The sequence below is a fragment of the Pelodiscus sinensis genome, chromosome 12, assembly GCF_052426305.1.
Source record: "Pelodiscus sinensis isolate ZL-2025 chromosome 12, ASM5242630v1, whole genome shotgun sequence".
Lineage (NCBI taxonomy): Eukaryota > Metazoa > Chordata > Testudines > Trionychidae > Pelodiscus > Pelodiscus sinensis.
In genome coordinates this window covers 46,951,781-46,977,532 of record NC_143063.1, presented here as the reverse complement: position 1 = coordinate 46,977,532, position 25,752 = coordinate 46,951,781, and the positions used below count along the sequence as shown (strand labels likewise).

The window sequence follows — 25,752 nt, the reverse complement described above, 5'->3', positions numbered from 1 at the left end:
AATCGCGGGGTTCCAGGGATGTCAAACCACAAAAGAAAAGCCTAAGTGGTTCATGTGTTTACCTGAACACTGAGATGGAATTACCACTCTGTCATCCAAAAGTTCTCTGACTTTCCCCCTCCTAACAATGCAGTCATCTCTTCCTTTTTCCTACACTCTCATCCTACTTCTTCTCCCTTCCTTCCTGCTGTCTTCATACCTCTTCTACTCTTTTCAAATAGCTGCTGGACAAGCTTCAGATGAAATGCTAAGGCTCCCACCTGTTCTTGAAATGGCACAAACGTTTTCAGAGCAGCAGCATAACCTGACTAGAGTTTACTGTTTTTTAACAGTTTTGTTAACAATTCCTGGATGTGAAGGAACCTGATGGATTCACACGGTACTTCAAATAATAAGGATGTTAAAAAGCATTTACTCATGTAAACATGTAACCACTGAACAATTGAGCAGTTACACATTGACATGTGGGGGAACAGGCAGGAGCTGGTGTTCATGGGGAGCTGTCTTTTAAGTTTTTAAGCCGGCTCCTGCCCTCCTCCCTGTCATGCTGCTGCCTCTGATATAGAGGCAGCAATTGCAGGGGGTCAGGCGGCTCCCTGGAAGTCAGTGCTCATGGGGAGCTGGCTTAAAAGCTGGATCCTTGCACAAACCAGTTCCCATCTGCCCCCTACCCTGCCTTTGTATAGAGGGGGAGCTACATATTTAACAGTGAAGAGGCTACTATTACTGTGTCCTACACCACTGGCAAAGAGAGTCATATTGCCCTGCAAGCTAAATGTGCAGATATTTCAGTAGAACTCTACACATTCAAGACAAAAAGACATCTTTAAAGGCTATGACAGAGAGAGAGAGAGAGAGAGAGAGAGAGAGAGAGCGCGCGCGCAGTGTTTTGTTTAGATAGGAAACTACTGCCTCCTGGGTTAATATGAGGCTTTCAGAGGACAAAATACTCTCACCCTGCATCTTTATATCTCACTCTTGGTCATTTTTCCAACCAGTAAATTAATGATTAATAGCTTTCCATAATGAATGCCAACATTAGTCAATATGGCTATAGGCATTTTGTATAAAGAAAACAATTACAAAGAGAGCTTCAAATAAAGACCCGCCAATAAATATAGCTTATGGTAATCATTATGCAGATTAGTTGTTTCAATTTGAGAATTCTGGAAATTATTTCAAGTTTTAGTATATAAAATTGTCCATTGAAAACAGATTTTGACATTCTTTGCATAAGATACAGCAGTTAGTGTTAACATGCAACCAAAAACTTCATGGAGGCAAATAAACTTACTTCCTCTTCTTTGGGCTCACCTCCAAAATGCTGCTTTGAATCTATGATGTACAAACATCCCACAATACTGCATTTAATATAAGCATGTGCCAAAAATGCCCCGTGAGACTATTTCCTAGGTCAACATTTTTCATTTTATTATTGTTCATGTCTATATTTATGTGGAAACATAGAACTGCCTACTAGATTTTTATGGATAGCAGGTAAGTATTTTGTGAAAAAATTAAAACATGCTAATAAACTGTATGAATATACTGTGAAAAAGATTTTAACAAGATGTATTGTTTTTATTCTTGTGAATTTGAATCACAGATAAATATGTGTCTCTACTGAAAAAGCATAACAACCTGGTTACAACATAGTGGGTGTAATACATAATGGCATGAACATGCACATGAATTATTAGTATATGAGAATTTTGTATTTAAAGAGCCAAAATTTTTGTTTAGAGTTGGGGAAGAGGTAGTCAAGCCTGAATATTATTGCAGAAATGAATTGAGACATAAGTATGTAACCCATTGAAACCATTATGTTTCTTACTTACTGAAACTGGTTACAATTCTCATTTCAAAACAGGAACATATTTATTGATGGTGTGATGGATGGTTTCCATTCCTCTATCTCATGCCAAAAACACACAAACACATGCATATTTCTGTTCATCAACGTTAAACTTTACGTGCAAGAAAAGCTGCAATAAGCCACAATCTTATCCCACAATGATCACGTGAAACGTCATCATCTCTTCCTCAATTTATATTCAAGTATAGATTGTACCTCATAGGTAACATAAAGATACTGCAATTTATAGTATCTACATATGAGCCTATTGTAAAGGAATCTAATTTTATTTTCAAATATTTTGTAAAAAATGAAATTTCTATTTCTCTGATTGTTCTTTTACCTGAGCCACTGTAAGATGAAGAGGAAGGTGTTCGCCTTGAGAAACTTTTCACTGCAAGACTCTGGCCTCTCTGTTTTCGTCGCCACGCTGTCCGGCATTTGGAGTCTATGCTCTGCTTGATCCGGTACCAGTCGGATTCTGTAATTCCAAATTTATAGAAGAGGTGACCTACAAAGAGACAGAAAAACACAAAAGGATAAGACACGATATAAATCCATATTCTGTGTGAAATACACTCCTCTACATGGAGTTGCAAAGACTGTCAGACATTCATGGAGATGAAGGTATTTGTATAAAAAAGCACCTGTTGATAAGTGTTCAGAGCTACCTCAGGGAACAGGAAAGGCTCTACGGCAGAGATTATCAAAACTGCAAATGTGTGCAATTACAGCAACCAGACACACAAATCAAGTAACTAAAAGTGTGCAAATGATCAGTGGTGCATTTAACTGGCAACCCGTATATGCAATTTCCCAATTGTCATGTACATTTGTGGAAATGGCACCATCATGTTTGAGATTCACAGTACTGAAAATGTGATAGATGAGCTGCTTCTTGAACCAATGTGAACAAAGCTGTATTTAAAACTAATGGTGACCAGATGCCAGAACTAATTCTCTAACAGGACTGATATATAAGCTGAAGTGTTTTCTTAAAGCCTCCTGGAGCATGTCTGCTGATTCTTCAAAATTGACTAACTGTAAACTACAAGATGAAGGACGTGGCCTTTTTAAGGTGTTGCTACTGCTATCAAGTCAAATCATTCTAAGGAAGATCTTTTACACCTTCCTATTATAACCATTTCAAGAGATAATTTTGGTTTCCTCGGCCACTGTGAAAAATAAAAAAATCTTGTGAGTTAAGCTGCACAAAGATTTTTCAGTAAAGCTCATTGATTTGCTTATGTTGCAAACTGAGTCCAGGCTCACAAGCTTTGCAGTAAACATGGGCCTAGTTTCAAGAGAAACAGAAGAAGTAAGCACCAAACATAGGGTTGTGTTTCAACTGTAACAGAAATGATGTTAGATGCCAGGACAGGATGGTTAAAAATGATGGGAAAGAAATACATAAGGTATTATCAGCATTTTCATGAGTTCCCTATACAGTGCTGCCAACTCTCATGATTTTATTGCAAGTCTTGCAATATTTGGTGTTTTCCTTAAAGCCCAGTTGCCTGTAGTCATCTGATTATATGGTAATCTCAGCTTTCATTTAAAAAAAAGTTTCTAGCCCTCACAGTTGAAAGCTTGAAAGAATAAATGCTGAAGTTTCAAAACCGTAAGGCAAACATATATATATATATATATTGTTTTCTTTACAATGTCATGATTTTGAGGGGCAAAGTCATGATTTAACTTTGGGGTTTGGCAACATTGCAATCAAATCCCATCTAACTACTGAATGATGAGTAACATTACAAAACTCACAGCTACTAATTAGTCCAATTTCTTAATAGAAAATGGAGTTGGGTGCTTCTCAACTAAATCACTCAAAATGACCAGCAACACAGGACTGAGTTTCCAATGCATCTCAGCTGACTGTGAGGTTACCCTAAATTCCTAGATTGAAAAAACATTGGTTTTTGTTAAACCAATAAATCTCTCTTTAGGGTTCCTTCATGCTTTTTATTTTGTCAGCCTGTTCACAAGGCTTTGCTAAGGGAAAGATTGCTAATAATATACTTAACTGAATATCCTTTTTCAACTGGCTCAATATATAGAACATTATTTTGACTCTAAATTTCTGATTCTTTCATATAAATGTTTGCTATGCCACCCCTCTTGACACAAGTTTTCTCTATTCTCAACAACCAGCTATTTTTACCATCAAGCCTTCATTTAAGACCCTGATCCTGTGAAATATTTAAACATTTGCTTAACTGCAAGCATTTGTTTAGTCCCACTGAAATCAGGAGACGTCTCATGCCTGGTTAAAGTTGTGTATAAGTGTGTTGCTAGACTGGGGCTGCAAGAGCTAAAATTCTAGATTCACAAGACTGAAAATATTATAACATTTACTGTTTCCTTTAATTTTTAAATAAATTGAACTTCTTGTAGAATTTTACTTGTTCATATGCTTATTTTTCCATCTTTTATATATAATCTTTTTGGTTTATGGTATGCGTTAAGCCATCATAATCTTATTAACACTGATTCTGTTCATTGATGGTCTAAATTAGCTGCATATTTGTTTCAAGAGCAATTGGAAAATGAACAACAGAAATCTAACTAAAGGCAGGAAAGAATTGGCATTTAAAAGCCCATTCTTGAAGCACTGAAAGTCCTCAAAATTCTCAGCAGCAACTGATGGCAGCAAATATGCTTTTTCGAGATTGTTTTACAACTACTACATTTTGCCTCAGAAAGGAGGGAGAAAAGTGACAGACTATTTTGCTGCATAATATTTTCCTTTCTGTAGAAGTCAGCAAAATGAAAGCACATACTATACTGTAAATACCGAGACTACATTTTGAGAGTCATCTAGTGCCCTACAAACCAATCTGCTATATACACCAAAATAAGTTTATAATTTTTGTCAATAGCATCCAGTAAAAGCAGCTGTGATTTAGCTCTGTGTATCTCTCGTTGGTCACTATGTGCCAAGGCTTTCCAGATAAGATACGTTGTCACAAACCATACTGTAGTAATCAATGCTTGTAAACCTGGATTTACAAATATTTTTCTTCTGTGCAAATTTCATTAATAAATACATTTAAACACTTCTTCAGGTTGCACCCTGTCTCCAGCTGAAGTAAATTAACAAACCACAGGTGGCTCCTGGGGTTGAGGGAAAGGGTAGGAAGTATTTACAATTGGCACCATAATACAGCAGAGTAAGGTTTATGTTTTACTAAGTAATTCATGGGACATCTTAGGCTAGCTGTCACTTTTTACAAGCAGGAATCAAACAATATGAGCTGTTGGAGACATGTTGACCAGAGTTTCAGCATGCTACTCATGCCAGGGGAGTCAGTGTTGGTATGCCAAGAACATATGGGAACAGATGTTGGAGTACTGGGGCTGTATGTTAAGCATGCTTCAGAATTTGCCATGTTGAGGAAAGAAAAGAGGCCTTACTGCTATAAACAGATATATTTTAGAAGTGTGCATCTGTGTGTCCATCTGTGAGTCTGTTTGTTCAAGAACTCCTTCTAAACAGTAAGAGCCAGGACCACCACATTTGGTATGCAGGTTCCTCTTATCTTAACTTAAAGCAAGGTCAGGGGTTGGTTGTGCCAAGAAAGTGGGAAGTGCCAGGAATGGGAATGTTTTCCATAACATGGAAAGGGAGGAAGCAGAGATTGGAGTGATGTGATACAAAGAGTGGCCACTGGAGGCAGCTGCACCACCAAGAGAGTGGCCAACAGCACTGGGGCTCCACCATCTTGTCTGCCACCAGACTGGGTAAGTAGTCCTCTGCTCCACAGCACTGGAGTGGGGGGGAGAGAGAAGGCCCCTGCCAGCAGGTGGGGCTGGAGGGAGAAAAAACCCTGCCAGCCAGGAGGGGAGAGAAAAAGCCCTGCCGGATGGGACCCCCACCCCAGCTGTGAGCCCCTCCCTGTCCCCAACCCTCACTCTCAAATTCCCCCCCCCCAACAGCCTCCTGACCTACACTCCAGACACTGCTAGCCCCTTGGTCTAAAGGACCCAGGAAATGCCAGGTAAGCTTATAGTAAGTTAAACAATGGTAAGGGGGCAAGAAGCAGATTTTAAGATTTTGGGCTCAGATTTTCAAAACCATACATGCATGTGCGCACACCCAATTAGACCATGCAATTCCTACTGAAATAATTTAGTGATGGATGCCATACAAATGGTATGGAGAGACAGTCATATGGCATTTCTAACTTATTTGCATACACATTTACCATAATTGTTTATGCAATACTGGCAATTGCATATGCAAAGTAGGCATGAAATGCTAACCCTTAGTTTATTTCTTCATACTACTGTAGATGGGACTTCATAAGAGAGTAATATTCTGGATTTAAATATTGACCATCCAGGCTTATACATCTGAACATTATTTTACCTATGTACCATTTAGCTAAATATTAAAGAGAAGTATAATGGAATCCTTCTGAAGTGGATAATTTCACCATAACAAAATGGCTCAATATAACAAAATTAGGGATGTGATGTATCTGGGATTCATGTATAAATAATGGCTATCTGAGCATTAATAATAATATGCAAAAACTACAATATACTATCTTCTATTCTGTTCTCAAGCAGTAACTTGACTACATCAGGACTAGCATTAGTGAAGGATTTCAAGTAGATATAGACTACAGCTCTGATGATGCCAACCCTCAAAAGAGAGGGGCAGAAAAGGAATAAAAATTATTACAAATGCTATTCCTAACTTGGGAAATCCACACTGGAAAAGCAGGGGGATCACTCAGGGTATGTCTACACTACCTCCCTAGTTCGAACTAGGGTGGTTAATGTAGTCAATCGAAGTTGCAAATGAAGCCCGGGATTTAAATATCCCGGGCTTCATTTGCATCTTGGCGGGCGCCGCCATTTTTAAATCCCCGGTAGTTCGGACTCCGTGCCCGCGGCTACACGCGACACGGAGTAGGTAGTTCGAATTAGGCTTTCTAATTCGAACTACCGTTACACCTCGAGGTCTAACGGTAGTTCGAATTAGAAAGCCTAATTCGAACTACCTACTCCGTGTCGCGTGTAGCCGCGGGCACGGAGTCCGAACTACCGGGGATTTAAAAATGGCGGCGCCCGCCAAGATGCAAATGAAGCCCGGGATATTTAAATCCCGGGCTTCATTTGCAACTTCGATTGACTACATTAACCACCCTAGTTCGAACTAGGGAGGTAGTGTAGACATACCCTCAGTAAGTAAGGGAAATGCTTCTAACAGAACAGCTACAGACAAATGCAGCATGGAGAACACTCACACAATACAAAGAGTACAGATGAAAACAGAATCCATTTCTGAATAAATGCAGGAAAAAACCAAGGTGTGGATCGACGACATGGCTGCCAGAGAGACGCCCTGATCAGGGACTCGTGTGAAAAACGCCATGGAAGAGGCCTGTGCCCTCTTGGAATGGGCTATTCAGGCCGGTGCTGACACTTTAACGAGATCTGAACATATCCTCATGCAGGATGTGATCCACAACGAAAGGCTCTGGGCTGATATGGGGAGGCCTTTCGTCCTCTTCGTTATTGCAATAAAGAGTTGCATTGATTTACAAAATGGCTTCGTGCGTTCAGTGTAAAATGTTAGGGTACATCAGACATCCAGTGAGTGGAGGGCCCTTTCCCTATTGGTGACCTGGGGTATAGGAAACAAAACCAGCAATAGTATGTCCTGGTTCATATGAAAGTAGGAAACCACCTTAGGCAGAACCGGTGGGTGAGGGTGTAATTGTACTTTGTCTTTGAAAGAGACAGTGTATGGTGATTCTGAAGTGAGAACTCAGAGATCTGTTTGACTGACATTATGGCCTCCAGAAAGACCTCTTTCCATGAGACACACAAAAAGGAGCAGGTTCCTAGGGGCTTGAACAGGGGTCCATGAGCTCACAAAGGACCAGGGTCAGATACCAGGGAGGACTCGGGTCCTTGACCTGAGAGAACAACCTGACCAACCCTTTAACAACCTCCCGATCATTGGGTTTCAAAAAACTGATTTACCTCCTTCCACCAGATGCACAGTGGGCCCTAATATATGAAATAGCTAGGTTCTGGTGCTTTAGATGCAAGAGATAATCAAGCACAAGGGGGATAGGTGCCTGCCACAGGAGGACTCCCTGTTGAGTGGACCAGAATGAAAAACGTTTCCACTTTACGAAGTATGTTGCCTGGGTAGAAGGCTTACAGCTACGCAAGAGCACCTCAGACCTGAGCCTGTTGTCTCCCCCCAAGGCCTCGCCAGCCTGCCAGGGACCTGCTGTCTCCTCCTTCCAAACCCTCCCAGCCACCAGGGGCCTTTTTTCTCCTTCCCATCACAGTGGACAAGTGCCAGAGGTGGGGACTACTTACCAGTGTGCTGGCAGGCAAGAAGGTGGAGCCCGAGCCCTGCTAGCCACTCCTTTGGTGATAGAGCTGCCCCCAATGGCCACACTCACATCATGTCCCTCCAAACAGCAGCTCCTCCCTTTTCATGTAATGGATGGAAAACTGTCCTTTTCTTGGGGCTTCTGGTTGTCCTAGCAAAAACCAAACTCTGATCTTGCTTTAAGTTAGGAGAAGAAGAACCTGCATACTAAATTTGGTGGCCTTAGCTCTTACCATGAAGGAGGAGTTCTTGAACAAATGGACTTACACTCTTAAATATAGAAAGAGAGCTAATGTCACATGAATGTATTTTCCTTTCCTTTATGGCTATGAACGGTTAATGGTAATTTTCAAAACAAAGGAAGAGATTGTTTTTAAACATTAAGGGTCCAATGTTTGCTTTCTTTGGGAACCCGACTTTCTAAACAAAATTATCTAAATACATACGAGACTCGAAATACAAGTTAATAAAAGACTGAGCTAAGACCTTGACCAGTTTCTATGGTTCAGATAGCAGCAGCATAGGAGACAAAAGGATCTGCACAAAGGATTCATACAGCACTTCTTGGTTCTTGGAAATACACAGAGAAAGCCATTTGGTTCGCCTCCAGTATACAATTTTTTTTTCAATAAGTCACAAAACAAATGGTCCTGTCACACTAAACAAAAGACAGGAAAGAAAATAAACTGTCCAGGGAACTAAAAAAATATATATCTAATACTAGACCAGAGTTTCTTATTAACTCTTTGAGGGGAAAATACAAGTCTATTTATGAATTATAATTTGAGATTCAATTTGAATTCTAATTTGGGAAGCATTTATATAAAAGTTAAAATGTGACTTAAATGAAACAGGATTCAACATAATTTCAAAAGTAGAAGGTTTCTTCTTTACCATGTTTGCATAGGTCAGAAAAAATGTTTTGGAAGATTTTATAGATGGCCTGACCATATCCATGAAAATTAGAAAAATATTCTGTTCACAGGCTGCATGTACAAACAACATAAACTTTCCAGTTCTGCAGATACCTGATGTGCAATATATGGAGTAAAGTGGACACTTTTTTTAAGTACATGCACAAGAATAGTCCTCTTATTTCTTTAAAAGTTAGAAATTATTCAGCAGAGAAAGCAATCTGCAGCAAGCATTAAATTGTAAAGAAAGGGACATATTTAGGAACAATTGTATGAAGAGAATGCAATTATAATATGAGAAAAAGCAATGTAATAGTTTATCTCCTAAAACACAAAGATTGATACCAACAAGTAATTTCTTAATCATAAAATTAGAAGGATTCGTGACACTAGTTGCCTTTGCTTCTTATTTATAAATACTGTCAATTTAAGAATCCTGCCGATACACTATACATATAGGATACTTAAGAAAATTAAAGATAAGAATGTTTATATTTGTATCATATTCAGGTATCTAATAGAGTTCCATATTTACCAGTCACTGAGCTTAATAACAATGGGATTTCTTTTTTTTTAACATATAATAAATATATATACACCATGAGCACTACACAGGTGCATTTTTATAAATGTAAACAAATATATATTTTAATCTATAAATAAAGGTCAAATGTTTTCTTTTCACAATTCCAATCTGGTTTTCAAACTTCTGGAATAAAGGGAGATTGTCAAACTAGAAATTTAAAAGATGCACTTTTTTTTTTAAATAAAAAATTGACCAGAAGTGGATGAAAACAAAGTCAAACATTTATATTTCAGAAGGTTGAAAAAGCTACCAGGGAGAAAGCTGTTCTAGATTTGATCCTAACAAATATGGAGGAACTAGTTGAGAATTTGAAAGTGGAAGGCAGGTTGGGTGAAAGTGATCATGAAATCATAGAGTTCACAATTCTAAGGAAAGGTAGAAGGGAGAACAGCAAAATAGAGACAATGGATTTCAGGAAGGGGGATTTTGGTAAGCTCAGAGAGGACAAAAGAGCACTTTGGCTTAACCATGAGATCTTGAATGATCTAAAAATAAAAAAAGGAGTCATATAAAAAATGGAAAGTAGGACAAATTACAAAGGATGAATATAGGCAAACAACACAGGAATGCAGGGCAAGATTAGAAAGGCAAAGGCACAGAATGAGCTCAAACTAGCTACAGGGAATAAAAGGAAACAAAAAGACTTTTTATAAATACATTAGAAGCAAGAGGAAGACCAAGGAGAAGGTAGGCCCACTGGTCAGTGAGGAGGGAGAAACAGTAACAGGAAACTTGGAAATGGCAGAGATGCTCAATGACTTCTTCATTTCAGTCTTTACCGAGAAGTCTGTAGGAATGCCTAACATAGTGAATGCTAGTAGAAAGGGGGTAATTTTAGAAGGTAAAATAAAAAAAGAACAAGTTAAAAATCACCTAGAAAAGTTAGATGCCTGCAAGTCACCAGGGCCTGATGAAATGCATCCTCGAATACTCAAAGAGCTGATAGAGAAGGTAGCTGAGCCTCTAGCGATCATCTTTGGAAAATCATGGGAGACAGGAGAGATTCCACAGGACTGGAAAAGGGCAAATATAGTGCCCATCTATAAAAAGGGAAATAAGAACAACCCAGGAAACTACAGACCAGTTAGTTTAACTTTTGTGCCAGGGAAGATAATGGAGCAAATAATTAAGGAAATCGTCTGTAAACACTTGGAAAGTGGCAAGATGATAAGGAACAGACAGCATGGATTTGTAAAGAACAAATCGTGTCAAACCAATCTGATAGCTTTTATTGATAGGATAACGAGTCTTGTGGATAAGGGAGAAGCGGTGGATGTGGTATACCTAGACTTTAGTAAGGTGTTTGATACGGTCTCGCATGATATTCTTATCAATAAACTAGGTAAATACAACTTAGATGGGGCTACTAGAAGGTGGGTGCATAACTGGCTGGATAACCGTACTCAGAAAGTAGTTATTAATGGTTCACAATCCTGCTGGAAAGGCATAACAAGTGGGGTTCCGCAGGGGTCTGTTTTGGGACGGCTCTGTTCAATATCTTCATCAGCGATTTAGATATTGGCATAGAAAATACGCTTATTAAGTTTGCAGATGATACCAAGCTGGGAGGGGTTGCGACTAATCTGGAGGATAGGGTCATAATTCAAAATGACCTGGACAAATTGGAGAAATGGTCTGAGGTAAAGAGGATGAAGTTTAATAAGGACAAATGCAAAGTGCTCCACTTAGGAGGGAACAATCCGTTTCACACATACAGAATGGGAAGTGACTGTCTAGGAAGGAGTACGTCAGAAAGGGATCTAGGGGTTATAGTGGACCACAAGTTGAATATGAGTCACCAGTGTGATGCTGTTGCAAAGAAAGCAAACATGATTCTGGGATGTATTAACAGGTGTGTTGTGAGCAAGACACGAGAAGTCATTCTTCCGCTCTACTCTGCGCTGGTTAGGCCTCATTTGGAGTATTGTGTCCAGTTCTGGGCACCGCATTTCAAGAAAGATGTGGAAAAATTGGAGAGGGTCCAGAGAAGAGCAACGAGAATGATTAAAGGTCTAGAGAACATGACCTATGAGGGAAGGCTGAAGGAATTGGGTTTGTTTAGTTTAGAAAAGAGAAGATTGAGGGGGGGACATGATAGCAGTTTTCAGGTATCTAAAAGGGTGTCATAAGGAGGAGGGAAAAAACTTGTTCATCTTGGCCTCTGAGGATAGAACAAGAAGCAATGGGCTTAAACTGCAGCAAGGGAGGTTTAGGTTGGACATTAGGAAAAACTTCCTGTCAAGGTGGTCAAACAATGGAATAAATTGTCCAGGGAGGTTGTGGAATCCCCATCTCTGGAGATATTTAAGAGTAGGTTAGATAAATGTCTATCAGGGATGGTCTAGACAGTATTTGGTCCTGCAATGAGGGCAGGGGACTGGACTCGATGACCTCTCGAGGTCCCTTCCAGTCCTAGTACTCCATGATTCTAATATTTTAAGCTTTGAATTACTACATACATGGACTAGTGAAGTGGGGTGATTATTTGGTACATTGTCTGACCAAAATCTATTTTTCTTTTGAATAAAAGGTTTAGTAAATGTGGAACCATTTCTACTAAGCCAATACAAGGCTGGCATTAGGAGAAGTAAGCAGGGCAATGACCAAGGACCCTGCAGGGCCGAGGAAAGCTAAGTTACATCTTAGCTACAGAGTTGCTGTAGGTCCATGTGATATGAGTATCACAGTCATTTAATTTCTAAAAGCGGAAATAAATCATACCAAAGCAAAGGTTTTCAAACCATGCAAAGCAACATTTGGATGGGTGAGCATGACATCGAGTGAACCACAAACTAAAGCCACTTGACTCAAATGTTGGTACCCGTTACCCACTGGACAAGTGGAAGATTAGCCACTGGGCCAATCGGGCCTGTGTCCAGGAGTCTTAGCCAGTTGGGATCCCTGCAAAAATGGGAGTTCTGTGCACCAAGTCACTCCATCTGCATGTGGAGTCAGGTCATGGCGCTTTCCCCACTTCCCTTGGCCACCCAGCACTCCTGGCAGGCAGTCAAGTCAGTCCCCACACCCCAGCAGGTACACTGGGCAGACACAGGAAGCTCCTGTGCTCCAACCCAGCTCCCTGGCAGGAGCACCGGGGCAGAGGAAGGCCCTGCTCCCCAACCCCATTTCCCTGGCAGGAACACTAGGAGGCAGGGGGACTGCAGGCCACTTGCTCTAGACTAGGACTCCACAAACCCCTAATCTCCCTCTGCACTGAATTCTTGCACAGACACACATTACCACATTTTAAAAGCCAGCATCTGCATTTTTTTAAAAAAGAAAAAAGCTAACAAAACAAGGCAAACTACCTACTACTCCCAATATGTTGGAATATTTTTTCATTTTTTTAAACAAATCCTGGTTTCACTAGTAACATAAGTTATACCTTTTAAAATTGATATATTTTGATTTATAGAGAAATGAAAACGTTCATCTGTCCAAGACTTGAGGTGTTCCAAACAAAAGTTAGAATAACAAAAATAAAATGAAATAGTGGTTCACTGCCCTTAGAGCCCACAAAGATCAGTCCCCCAAAATAGGAATCTTAAATATTGGTTAATTGAAAAGTTGATTAACCTCATGAATTCTTATTGGTTAGTCGACTATTCTATAGTCCCCGAGGGTAGGGCCTGCAGTCAGTACGCTCTGGCCACACTCCTGAGGAGCCCCCTGCTACTCCGTGCTGCTGCCTCTGGCAGGAGCTGGTCCACAAGAGAAGGCACTTTAAAACCCACCTCCTTTTGTGGGCTGTCTGCCTATTGCCCCGCACTGCAGCCACTGTCCAGGTGGGGGTTCTGAGCTTCCAGACCTGGCTCAAGCTGGAACATAGCTGGGCTGCCTGCTCCAAATGCAGAGCTGCAGCAGGGATAGGTCCCGGACCCGGCACAAGCCAGGACTGAGCCAGGCTGCTATTACATCCCTACTACAAAACACAAAAATTCCCCCCCTTCCACCATACACCTCTACCCTTTCTTTTGCAGCACCCTGCCCAAACAGTCTCTGATGTGCATCTTGCAGCTGCAAGAATTCATGGGATAGAATAGAAGTTGCCTCTAAATGAACAAAATATTCACATTTTATTTCCTTTTGTCAAATACATATATTATCAGGATTCAAGTATACCTATGCAGTGTTACTCTATAGATTCTTGTATCTAAACAATTATAAATTGATCAAATAATACTAGATCAAAGCCACTTTTACTGACTAGAACAGAAACATTTTCAAGGCAGATTGAAATGAACTTCAAAATATCTTCACTTTTGCAATGGTTTTTAACAGTGTTAAGAATTGCAAGATACTTCCAACTGTTCCTTGCTTTAGCCTTCCCCAAATGTGCTTTAAAACAGCAAGCAAGCAAAACTTATACATTGTCACCTTCTCAATTAACCATTACTCTCTAAAGTATTTTTCAAGAAGGTCATCCCACAAAAAACTGTCATTACATTTGCCTTACTGACCTGCGTGTATTGATATCACAGCATCCATTTATGATCTGGATGAAAGAGAGCTTATTTTCTGCATTTGATCCTTTTGAAGAAGCAGATCCCCCGTGTTCCTCAAATGTTATTTTGTTTTGCCTTGGAATAAATCTAAATAACTGATGAATTTACAGCTGTGTGGGGCTGTGCACAGTTTAAAATTAAAGACTGATGTTTAAGTTGGAGTGGTCACCTACAGAAGAAATGACCATGCTTTCTCAGTGAAAACAAATATTTCAGATTCTGAGGAACTGTTGCGAATAGCCATGCTCCATACAGTTTTTGCTATCTAAATTTTGTAATTTTTAAGTTTCTGAAGCTAATTAAATTAATATTATTTTTATACTGGAAAAGGCAGCACAATTTAGTCTGACATCACAACCTGCAGCAAATCTCATGGAAAAATACAGGTCTTGTCGCTTTACTATATTTTATATTCACACACGCACACAATTTAAAATCCTTTCTGAGACATCCAGTTACATAAGCCCTTTCCACAGCGTCTCAGAATTCCATCTGGATGGCAAAAGCCACGATACATGCCGCCAAGAAAAACTAGCTTATGAATCAACAACAAAAATTTCTCCCCTTCCGAAGGAGCTTGTGGGTTTGGAAAGAACTGGCATGACAGAAATCTGAACACCGTATGAATTTATTTACATTTTACCAGCAGTGGCATTATCAGCCTTCAGCATCTCCACTGTTCATTTTTTAACACTTTCACGGAAAAACAAAAACAAACAAAAAGGGAATGGGTAAGTTTCCAAGCCTGAGAGAAAGGGCTTTGCAACTTTCTGGAATTCAATTTATGTGTTTCACAAAAATCATACCTTTTCTTGCATAGAGCAATGCATTTTCCAGATGAGATGTACAATAATTCTAGCACAGCTGAACAATCTGTATTCAGTGAATGTACTGATTTTCCTCTCTCAGTGACATATGAGATTAAATGTTTTCATAGACACTTTCTATCTTCTAAACCTTGCTATAAAAGTACTGTTCCATCATTTACAAGGCCTTTGATAGTTAAGGAAATGTTTCTTATCCAGAATCCATTCAAGCACCTTTAGGATATTTTGCTTATTCAAAACCTCAGCGTGAGAAATAGTCAGTAAATTCCAGCTCCCACCAAAGTCAATAGTCTTGTGAGTGCTAAAATCAGGCCCTAAAGCAACACTGTCACCTCCATTACTCTAGTAACTGCCCTGTACACTAAATAAAAAGACAGTCATTACTCTAGAAAGGCTCCACATATGGAAGAATTAACCCCAAAAGCATAGCAATTAGAACAATTATGATACAAACACACTTCCAATTTACTTGTAATTTCATAACTTTGGATAGATTTCATAGTATTAGTAAAGAAGCTCTGGCTCTAACACATTACATATTATTAATTAGAGATGGTAGGTATGCAGTGGGCAAAGAACAGCAAAGTAGAGGGTTGCATGTAAGGGCTTAAAAGAAAATGCAAGAGCTTCCTGGATTTTTTTTTTTTAATGAACACTCCTCCTCCTCCTCCTCCTCCTCCTCCTCCTCTTCTTTTGCTCAGCATCCAGGTGCAGCACCAAGTCTCATGTTTAAAAGCATCATCACTTCCTACACAAACTTTGTTCCTCTTATTGTAAACTGATCTTGTACATGCTTGAGTGACATGCAAAATCTGTGGGGATTTGGGGGATTAAACATGAATTATCTGTAGGGTCATAACCTAGTTTGAAGCCTTTTACAACACGAGCAGCCTCCCAAGATACGTGTAGGGAGAGAATTTCTAGCACTTGAGATATTTAAAAGTAGTCTAACCAAAGTGTTGGAGTCAGAACAGATGGTATTGAACAGCCCTGCACTGGCTGGAAACTGAGGCTGTATATGATCTAATACCACAGAGGGCTTTTCCATCTCTAGCTTCTACAAGTCTATGAATGGATAGCTTCTTGATAACATATTATGCACACTCAAGCTAAAAATCATCATATCCATGACTGGCTGGCTAAATGGTTGTGTTTAGATGTGGAAAATTAAAATCAGCATTAGTGCAATGCAAAATAACAGGGAAAGTGAGGGAGGTAAAGAGAAAAAAAACCACTGCCAATAATTTATTTCCCAAAATTGATGCCTTCATTTCAGTTTATTGGCCAGGAAAAGTAAATGTAATCCATGTAAGTACTGAGAAAACTGGGGAATACCGGCCAATATAAAATTATAGTATTTTAGATAAAATCTATAAGCAGATGCCAGCACCGGTGCCATTTATTAAAGCCGTGGTGCTGAGAGAAGCTTGATGGGCTCTCATACCATCTTCTTGCCTAGCCCAAAAAAGAGTTATCACCTCCCTCTATGTGGCAGCATTTCACTGATTTACCAACAAGGAGCCATTTGGAATGGAAGTCGTACTTCTGCCACTCTTTGTAAGGAATGGGAAGTGCGCTTTCTTTTAAAGATCCATTTGAGGAGGCCAGCCTTGCCATCACCTCTTTTTTCCTTTCTAGTCTTCTTTGTTAGTGAATACCATTGCTAACGGGGCATCCACAGAGCATGCCCCAAGAGTGAACCATGACTCAGATGCTGTTAGCCTATCATTAAGAAAGGGAGATCATAGCTGTGGTTAGGGCACTCTCAAGGGGGTTCAGGAGACCTGGTTCCATTCTCTTCTCTGCCACAGACTTCCTGTATAATCTTAGGAAGGCACTTCATCTCTCTGTCTCAGTTCCCCATCTGTAAAATGGAGATAATGGCACTGCTCTACCTCACAACTGTGACCTAACACAGACAAAAAGGAAGACTCTGACATTGGACAACAACAAAAGCTTTGAAGGTGGCAGGTGGAATTAATGGGGTGCCTTCAAACAGCCATAGTTCAAATCTCCCTCTAAAAGCACTTCCTGCTGCCTTAAAAATAGCTCACCAGTGCAGGAGAACACACACTAAACAGCTGGGATTGCAACAGACTCAGATTCTCTCAAGCTTAAAGAGAGACTCACAAAACATGCTATTATTACTCTGTGTATGCACCTTTAAAAAGCAAAGCATACTGGGAAAAATACAGTTACCTTTCGTAACTGGTGTTCTTCAAGATGTGTTGCTCATATCCATTCCAATTTAAGTGCATGTGTGCCATATGCACAGTTGCCAGGAAGATTTTCCCTAGCTGGATACCGTAGGTCAGTAGGGGAGACCCCTAGAGTGCCACCAGTCTGGCTAGGTTTATAGCACCCTGCCAACCACTCTCTCCCTCAGTTCCTTGTTGCAGGAAGTAATGCCAACAAAGGGGAGGTGGGAGGGTTTTGGAATGGACTTGAGCAACACATCTCGAAGAACACCAGTTACAAAAGGTAACCGTCTTTTCTTCTTCGAGTGATTGCTCGAGTGCATCCCAATGTAGGTGATTCCCAAGCAGCTATCTGACAGAGGAGTCGGAGATCACCGATCTGCAGTCTGCAGCACTACCCTTCCAAATGCAGCATCCTCTCGGGCATGGCATTGGATGGCATAGTGGGATGTAAATGTGTGCACTGAGGATGACGGCCGCTCGTGCACAAATGTCTTGGATGGGGATATGTGCCAGAAAGGCCACTGATGAGGCCTGTGCCCGAGATGAATGGGCAGACAGCTGAGGGGCTGGCACCTTCACTAATTCGTAACAAGTCAAAATATACCCCATGATCCAGGAGGATATCCTCTGGGCAGTAACAGGCAATCCTTTCATCCTTTCTGCTTTTGTAACAAACAACTGATTTGACCTCCTGAATGGCTTAGTATGTTCCAGGTAAAAAGCTATGGCACACCTGACATCCAGGGAACGTAGGGACCTGTCCCAGGGGATAAAGTGGGACTTAGGACGAAACACGGGTAGAAAAATGTTCTGAACACACGAAACAGAGAAACTACTTTCAGGAGGAACAAAGGATGGGGTCTCAATTGAACCTTATCTTTAACAAAAACGGTATAAGGAGGTTCCAGCATTCTTGCTTTTAGTTTGGAAACCCATCTGGCCAAAGTAATGGCCACCAAAAATACAACTTTAATTGACAAATACAATAAAAAACAAGTAGTTAATGGCTCAAATAGAGGAGACACTAACTTCGACAAAATTATGTTTAAATCCCCTTAGGGTACTTATAGTGGTCCCTCTAAGCTTTACAGGTCATTAATCAGCCCCGCGCAGTCAGTCAGCTCCATGCACGGAGCCCTAACCCTCCAGCTTGGAGGGGCTGATTAATGACCTGTAAAGCTGTGTTGCCGAGCAGCTTAGAGGGAACACTGGTACTGGGTCCCGCACATGAGGGTACAGTCTATCCAATTCCTTAACTAACCTGCTCACCAAGTGATCTATAAAGATCGAACAGCCCCCGACCCAGGGTGGAAAGCCAATATCATGGCCAGGTGCACCTTAAAGGATGACATCACCAACCCCTGTTGTTTTAGCCCCACAAGGTTCTCCAAAACAAATGGAACCGAAGCCTGCAACACTGGGTGCCCCTCTGTAAAGCCCACAAGGCAAACCTCTTCCACTTGAAACCATATGTAGCCCACATGGAAGGCTTCCTACTATCTACCACACTTCCCTGATTCCCTCCGAGCATTGCTGCTCCAATGAGCTCAACCAGGGAGCGTCCAGGCTGTCAGGTATAAAGTGTGGAGGTTGGGGTGCAGTAATGGGTCATGGTTCTGGGACAAGAAGCCCAGGAACAAGGAGAGGGGGATTGGAGGTGCTACCAACAGCTGATGGAGCCTCGTGTACCAATGTTGCCTGGGCCAGACTGGGGCTATCAAAATGAAGTCTACTCTGTCTTTGCAGACCTTGGTCAACACTTTGGGGATCAAGAAGAAGGGCAGAAAACACATACAAAAGGCCCTTCCCCCACAATGAATTTGGAAGGCATCACCCAAAGAGCCCTTGCTGCTGCCCAGGTAGCAACAGAAGGCTCTGCACTTCCTGTTCCTCTTTGTAGCAAAGAAGTCCAGATCGGGACAACCCCAAACCTGGAGAAGGGCCTATGCAACCTCCTACACGAGGGACCACTCTTGCATTTGAAACAAGCAGCTGAGGTAGTCCTTCAATGAATTCTGATAATCCAGCAGATACGAGGTCAGTAGGTACATCTCGCTGCCCCCACACAACTCCCACAGCGACATCGCCTCCTTGTACAGGGGAATAGAGCGAGCACCTCCCTGTCTGTTGATATGAAACATTGCTGTGGTGTTGTTGACACACGTCCCCCTTATTTCTCCCAAAAAGGTCAGACAAGCCAAACAGACAGCCATGAGCTACTTTACATTGATATGCATTGCACATTCCGCTCAAGACCAGAACCCCTGAGTCTTGAGTCTGCCCAAATGTGCGCCCCATCCCAAGACCAAGGCATCTGTAATCAAAGTCAGGATGAGCAAGGGGTATGAAACGGAACCCCTCGGCACACATGTAAAGGGTCCAGCCACCAACGCTCTATCACTGACATCAGGACAGTTAACACTGTTCAGACAGCGGCGAGACGGCTTGTACATGCTGGCCAACCCCATCTGTAGGGCCCTGGCTGCCAAGGAGTCCAAACATGTCCCTACAAACCCTATGACTTGCATGGGTGAAAAGGTTGACTTCTGAAGGTACAGCAACAAACCCACTGGCTGAACATGGCCATGATAAGCTCTACGTGAGCTCTGACCACCGCGTCATCCAGGTAGGAGAAGACCTAACCACCTCTGCAATGTAGGAACACCACCACCACTGCCATGTACTTTGTAAAAACCCTTGGTGGGGCAGAGAGGCCGAAAGGCAGAACCCAGAACTCATAGTGGGAACCAACCAAGGTGCCAGGTTGTGGGTGAGTATACAGTGAAATGAAATGAAGGAACCTTCTGTGAACAGAAACTATGGCCACATGAATCTTAAGATGCATTAACAGGTGTGTTGTGAGCAAGACATGAGAAGTCATTCTTCCACTCTGCTCTGCGCTGATGAGGCCTCAGTTGGAGTGTTGTGTCCAGTTCTGGACTCCACATTTCAAGAAAGATGTGGAGAAATTGGAGAAGGTCCAGAGAAGAGCAACAAGAATGATTAAAGGTCTAGAGAACATGACCTATGAAGGGAGACTGAACGAATTGGGCTTGTTTAGACATGACAGCAGGTATCAAAAAGGGTGTCACAAAGAGGAGGGAGAAAAATTGTTCTTTCTGGCCTCTGAGGATAGAACAAGAAGCAATGTGCTTAAACTGCAGCAAGGGAGGTTTAGGTTGGACATTAGGAAAAAGTTCTTAACTGTCAGGGTGGTTAAACACTGGAATAAATTGCCTAGGAGGTTGTGGAATCTCCATCTCTGGAGATATTTAAGAGTAGGTTAGTTAAATGTCTATCAGGGATGGTCTAGACAGTACTGGGTCCTGCCATGAAAGCAGGGGACTGGACTCAATGACCTCTCGAGGTCCCTTCCAGTCCTAGTATTCTATGAAAGTACGCATCCTTCAGATCGAGGAAAGCGTTTCAGTTTCCCAGATCCAGTGAAGGGATAATTGAAGCCAAAGATGTCACATGGAAAACTTCTTGAGGTATTTGTTTAAACTGCATCAGTCTAAAATGGGACGCAGGGCACTCTTGGCTTTCGGGATAAGGAAATAATGGGAATAGAATCCCATGCCCCTGAACTGTAGAGGGACCTCTTCCACTGCTCCTATCTCGAGGAGCATCTGCTCCTCCTGACGCAGGAGCTGCTAATGTGAGGGAGCCCTGAAAATGGATGGGGCAGGGGAATAGGAAGGTAGGGTAGACAGAAAGTGAATGAAGTATCCCATCTTTACCATGCCTAGAACTCACCTGTCAGTCAGGACTCAGATCCAGGCCTGGTAAAAATGGGACACACTGCCCCAAACATAGAGGTATGATCTGAGGGGGTGACGGGTACCCTGCCCTCGTGACTGCCTAGAAGATTGAGCCTGGTTATTAGCACTGCCACTCCCTCTACTATGGACACTTTGGGGGTGACAACAACTTCACATACTACCCCTTCTATTCTGCTCCTGCCTCTGACGTGAAGGACCGAATCTGCGGGGTAGGGGGGAGTTGGTTTGAAACACCTCCCGTGTTTTATAGGTGTGTGAAGGCCCAAAGATTTGAATGTCACCCTTGTGTACTTCAAACTATGACACCTAGACTCCATCTGCTCCGCAAACAAGCCACAGCCATCAAAAGGAAGGTCCTCAGGAGGGATCCCAAAACCCTGGAGCCAGGAGTTCCACCTCATAACTATGCCTGTTGACATAGACCTGACTGCAGAGTCCGTGGCATGCAGAGATCCTGAAGGGAAGTTTGGGAAATTACCCTCGCTTCCTCTCTGAAGGCCACGGACTCAGACCTAGAGTCCAAGAGGAGGAGCTATTTAAATTTGTCCATGGACACCCACGTATTAAAATTGTAGTGGGCCAACACCGCCTGTTGATTAGCCACCCTCAAAGGAAGGCAACCTAATGAGTACTCTTTCCTCTCCAACAAGTCCAACCTCATAGAGTCCTTGGACTTTGGAGCGGGGTCCTGGTGACCCTGGCGTTCCTTAGCATTAGCCGCATCCACTGCCAAGGTGCCAGATTGCGAGTGCATATACAAGTACTTGTACCCTTTTGAAGGGGCAAAGTAGCATCGCTCTACCCCTTTAGCAGTTGGAGGAATGGAAGCAGGGGTCTGCCAGAGGGTTTTTATGGTGGAGGAGGTGATAAAGGGTAGAGCTGATAGAGGAGGTATCTGAGCCTCTTGCGATCATCTTTGGAAAATCATGGGAGACAGGAGAGATTCCACAGGACTGGAAAAGGGCAAATATAGTGCCCATCTATAAAAAGGGAAATAAGAACAACCCAGGAAACTACAGACCAGTTAGTTTAACTTCTGTGCCAGGGAAGATAATGGAGCAAATAATTAAGGAAATCGTCTGTAAACACTTGGAAGGTGGCAGGGTGATAGGGAACAGCCAGCATGGATTTGTAAAGAGCAAATCATGTCAAACCAATCTGATAGCTTTCTTTGATAAAGGAGAAGCGGTGGATGTGGTATACCTAGACTTTAGTAAGGCATTTTATACGGTCTTGCATGATATTCTTATCAATAAACTAGGCAAATACAACTTAGATGGGGCTACTCTAAGGTGGGTGCATAACTGTCTGGATAACCATACTCAGAGAGTAGTTATGTAGAGAGTAGGTTCACAATCCTGCTCGAAAGGTATAACTAGTGGGGTTCCGCAGGAGTCTGTTTTGGCTCTGGCTCTGTTCAATATCTTCATCAACGATTTTGATATTGGCATAGAAAGTACGCTTATTAAGTTTGCAGATGATACCAAGCTGGGAGGGGTTACGACTGCTCTGGAGGATAGGGTCAGAATTCAAAATGATCTGGACAAATTGGAGAAATGGTCTGAGGTAAAGAGGATAAAGTTTAATAAAGACAAATACGAAGTGCTCCACTTAGGAAGGAACAATCAGTTTTACACGTACAGAATGGGAAGCGACTGTCTAGGAAGGAGTACAGCAGAAAGGGTTCTAGGGGTTATAGTGGACCACAAGCTGACTATGAGTCAGCAGTGTGATGCTGTTGCAAAAAAAGCAAACATGATTCTGAGATGCATTAACAGGTGTGTTGTGAGCAAGACACAAGAAGTCATTTTTCCGCTCTACTCTGCGCTGGTTAGGCCTCATTTGGAGTATTGTGTCCAGTTCTGGGCACCGCATTTCAAGAAAGATGTGGAAAAACTGGAGAGTGTCCAGAGAAGAGCAACGAGAATGATTAAAGGTCTAGAGAACACGACCTATGATGGAAGGCTGAAAGAAGTGGTTTGTTTAGTTTAGAAAAGAGAAGATTGAGGGAGGACATGATAGCAGTTTTCAGATATCTAAAAGGGTGTCATAAGGAGGAGGGAGAAAACGTGTTCATCTTGGCTGGACTGTCATCGAGTCCAGTCCCCAGAAGTTAAACTAACTGGTCTGTTTCCTGGGTTGTTCTTATTTCCCTTTTTATAGATGGGCACTACATTTGCCCTTTTCCAGTCCTCTGGAATCTCTCCTGTCTCCCATGATTTTCCAAAGATGATCGCTAGAGGCTCAGATACCTCCTCTATCAGCACCTTCAGTATTCTAGGATGCATTTCTTGAGGCCCTGGTGATTTGCAGGCATCTAACTTTTCTAGGCGATTTTTAACTTGTTCTTTTTTTATACAATACTTGAAGGCAACTCACACCCAGTGGGAGACTTAAAGGTCCATCCTGAGGAACCACATCTGGATCAACATGAACTCCTGCCTGGACTTCTTGTATTGCAGTCTTGAGAGACTGAATTCATAGGGCTACTCTAGAACCCAGGAAAGGTTACTGATAAATAAAAGTGTGCATCTTTTCATTCTCCATTCCTTTTAGCCAGGCTTATTTCTGTTAGGTAAACTGACTCCAATTAAAGCACCAAGTCCAAATCTCCTTTAGCCCTGATATATGTCCTCATACTATGTACAGTAGATCCTCAAAGCTAAACAGCTTGGGGATGGAGGATGTTCATTACTTTGAAATGTACTGAACACAAAACAAAACATTGACTTAATACAGTTTTGAAACCTCTATGCAGAAGACAAATACTATTTTTAACCACTTTAATTTAAACGAAACAAGCACAGAAATAGTTTTCTTACCTTGTCAATCTTTCAGAAAACTTTCCCTTTACATTTTTAGTAGTATACATGTAACACAGTATTGTATTATATTTCTTTTTTGGGGGGGAGGCCTCTGCTGCTGCTGAATTGAGTACTTCCAGTTCCAAATGAGGTGTGGGGTTTACTCTACCATAGTGCAAGGCATTAGAGCAGAGGTTCTCAAACTTCTTGGTCCATGGCCCACCGGGCTCAATGCAAGCCTTTCTGAAGACCACCAGTTGCTAATGGAAACTCACTGTTAATTACATAACTATGCCGGAGCCATTTTGCTAGTGCTGCAGCTAGGGAGAATGGTTTAACCAGTAAGAAAGGAAATATTAATTTAAATTATTAAACAGATTAGCATATCAAACTTTATTTTACACACAGTAAAATATTAATTCATGTCCAACACAAAAGGTTTCCATGTTTTCTTTCTTTATGGCAAGGGTGGGGAATCTTTTTTGGGTTGGGGACCACTGACCCACAGAAAAATCAGTTGGGACCGCACAGGTGAGAAGCAAACAAAAAAACATCACCACCACACACAACCTCCAAAAACCCCCAATCCTCACTGATGCGGTCCCCAACTGAGATACCTCAGTCTTTTAGCACTCCAGCTCCACCAGGGAAGATGGAGGGGCAGGGAGGACTGAGGTTCAGGGCTTGTTATAGGCCAGATTTACTCTTGTGGGGTTCCAGGGTTAATGGACTTTGTGGACCCACCCAAGCGCTGGTGTTGAGACAAAATGGGGGTTCAGTGTGGGGGACAGGGCTGCCAGCAAGAGGGATGGGGTTGCAGGATCTGGGTGGGAGGTGGGGTACAGGGGAGTTGAGAGTGCAAGGTCTGGGTGGGAGGTGGATGTAGGACGGGGTTAGGTCTGTATGGGAGGCAGGGTGCAGGAGCAGGCTGGGAGTAGAATGTCTGGTCAGGGAGAGGGGGCAAGAGCAAGGAAAGGTACCATGTGTGGCCTGCAGAGAGGGTGCAGGAGCAAGAGTGGGTGCAGGAGCGGGCTGGGAGTAGGGTGTCTGGCTAAGGGGAGGGTTCAAGTGAGGGTTGGGGTAGGGTGTCTGGCCAGGGAGGAGGGTGGAACAGCAAGCAAGGATGCAGGAGCGGGCTGGGGATAGCATGTCTGGCTGGAGGGGAGGGTGCAGAAGCAGTGTGGAGGTGCAGGGTCTTGGCAGGGGGGTGCATGAGAGGCCTGGGGGTGCAGGGGTCTGGGCATGAGGGGATGGGGGCATTTACTTGCCTTTGAACCCCGCGCCGCTCCCAGGCACAACCTCCCATTGCTCCCATTGGCTGGATTCTGGCCAAAGGGAGCAGCAGGGAAAGCCTTGCTGAGCCTCGCTGTGCGCTGAGTTTATTCCCCGCGAGCTGGATTGCTCCACAAGACTGGGGAGGTCAAAAAGGCAAATAGGATGCTAGGAATTATTAGGAAAGGGATAGAAAATAAGACCCAGAATATCTTACTGCCCCTGTATAAAACTATGGTACGCCCACATCTTGAATACTGTGTACAGATGTGGTCTCCTCACCTCAAAAAAGATATTTTGGCCTTGGAAAGGGTTCAGAAAAGGGCAACTAAAATGATTAGGGGTTTGAAATGGGTCCCATCTGAGGAGAGGTTAAAGCGACTGGGACTTTTCAGTTTAGAAAAGAGGAGACTGAGGGGGGATATGATAGAGGTCTATAAAATCATGAGTGGTGTAGAGAGGGCTGATAAAGAAAAGTTATTTATTAGTTCCCATAATAGAAGAACTAGAGGACACCAAATGAAATTAATGGGTAGCAGGTTTAAAACTAATAAAAGAAAGTTCTTCTTCACACAGCGTGTAGTCAACCTGTGGAATTCCTTGCCAGAGGAGGCTGTGAAGGCTAGGACTATAATAGAG

General features: G+C 42.2%; 1 protein-coding gene across 3 annotated transcripts in view; it reads right to left on the bottom strand.

The window, feature by feature from the left end:
- The window catches only part of BANP (BTG3 associated nuclear protein), a 278,499-nt gene that overhangs the window by 125,169 nt on the left and 127,578 nt on the right, over nt 1–25,752 (bottom strand). For all 3 annotated transcript variants that reach the window (XR_016350523.1, XM_075939923.2, XM_089781542.1), the window contains one exon: nt 2,199–2,366. Coding sequence is in view for 2 of the 3 variants with exons in the window: in XM_075939923.2 (XP_075796038.1) it covers nt 2,199–2,366 (168 nt within the window). In the remaining variant the exon portion in view is untranslated. The remainder of the gene's footprint in view (nt 1–2,198; nt 2,367–25,752) is intronic.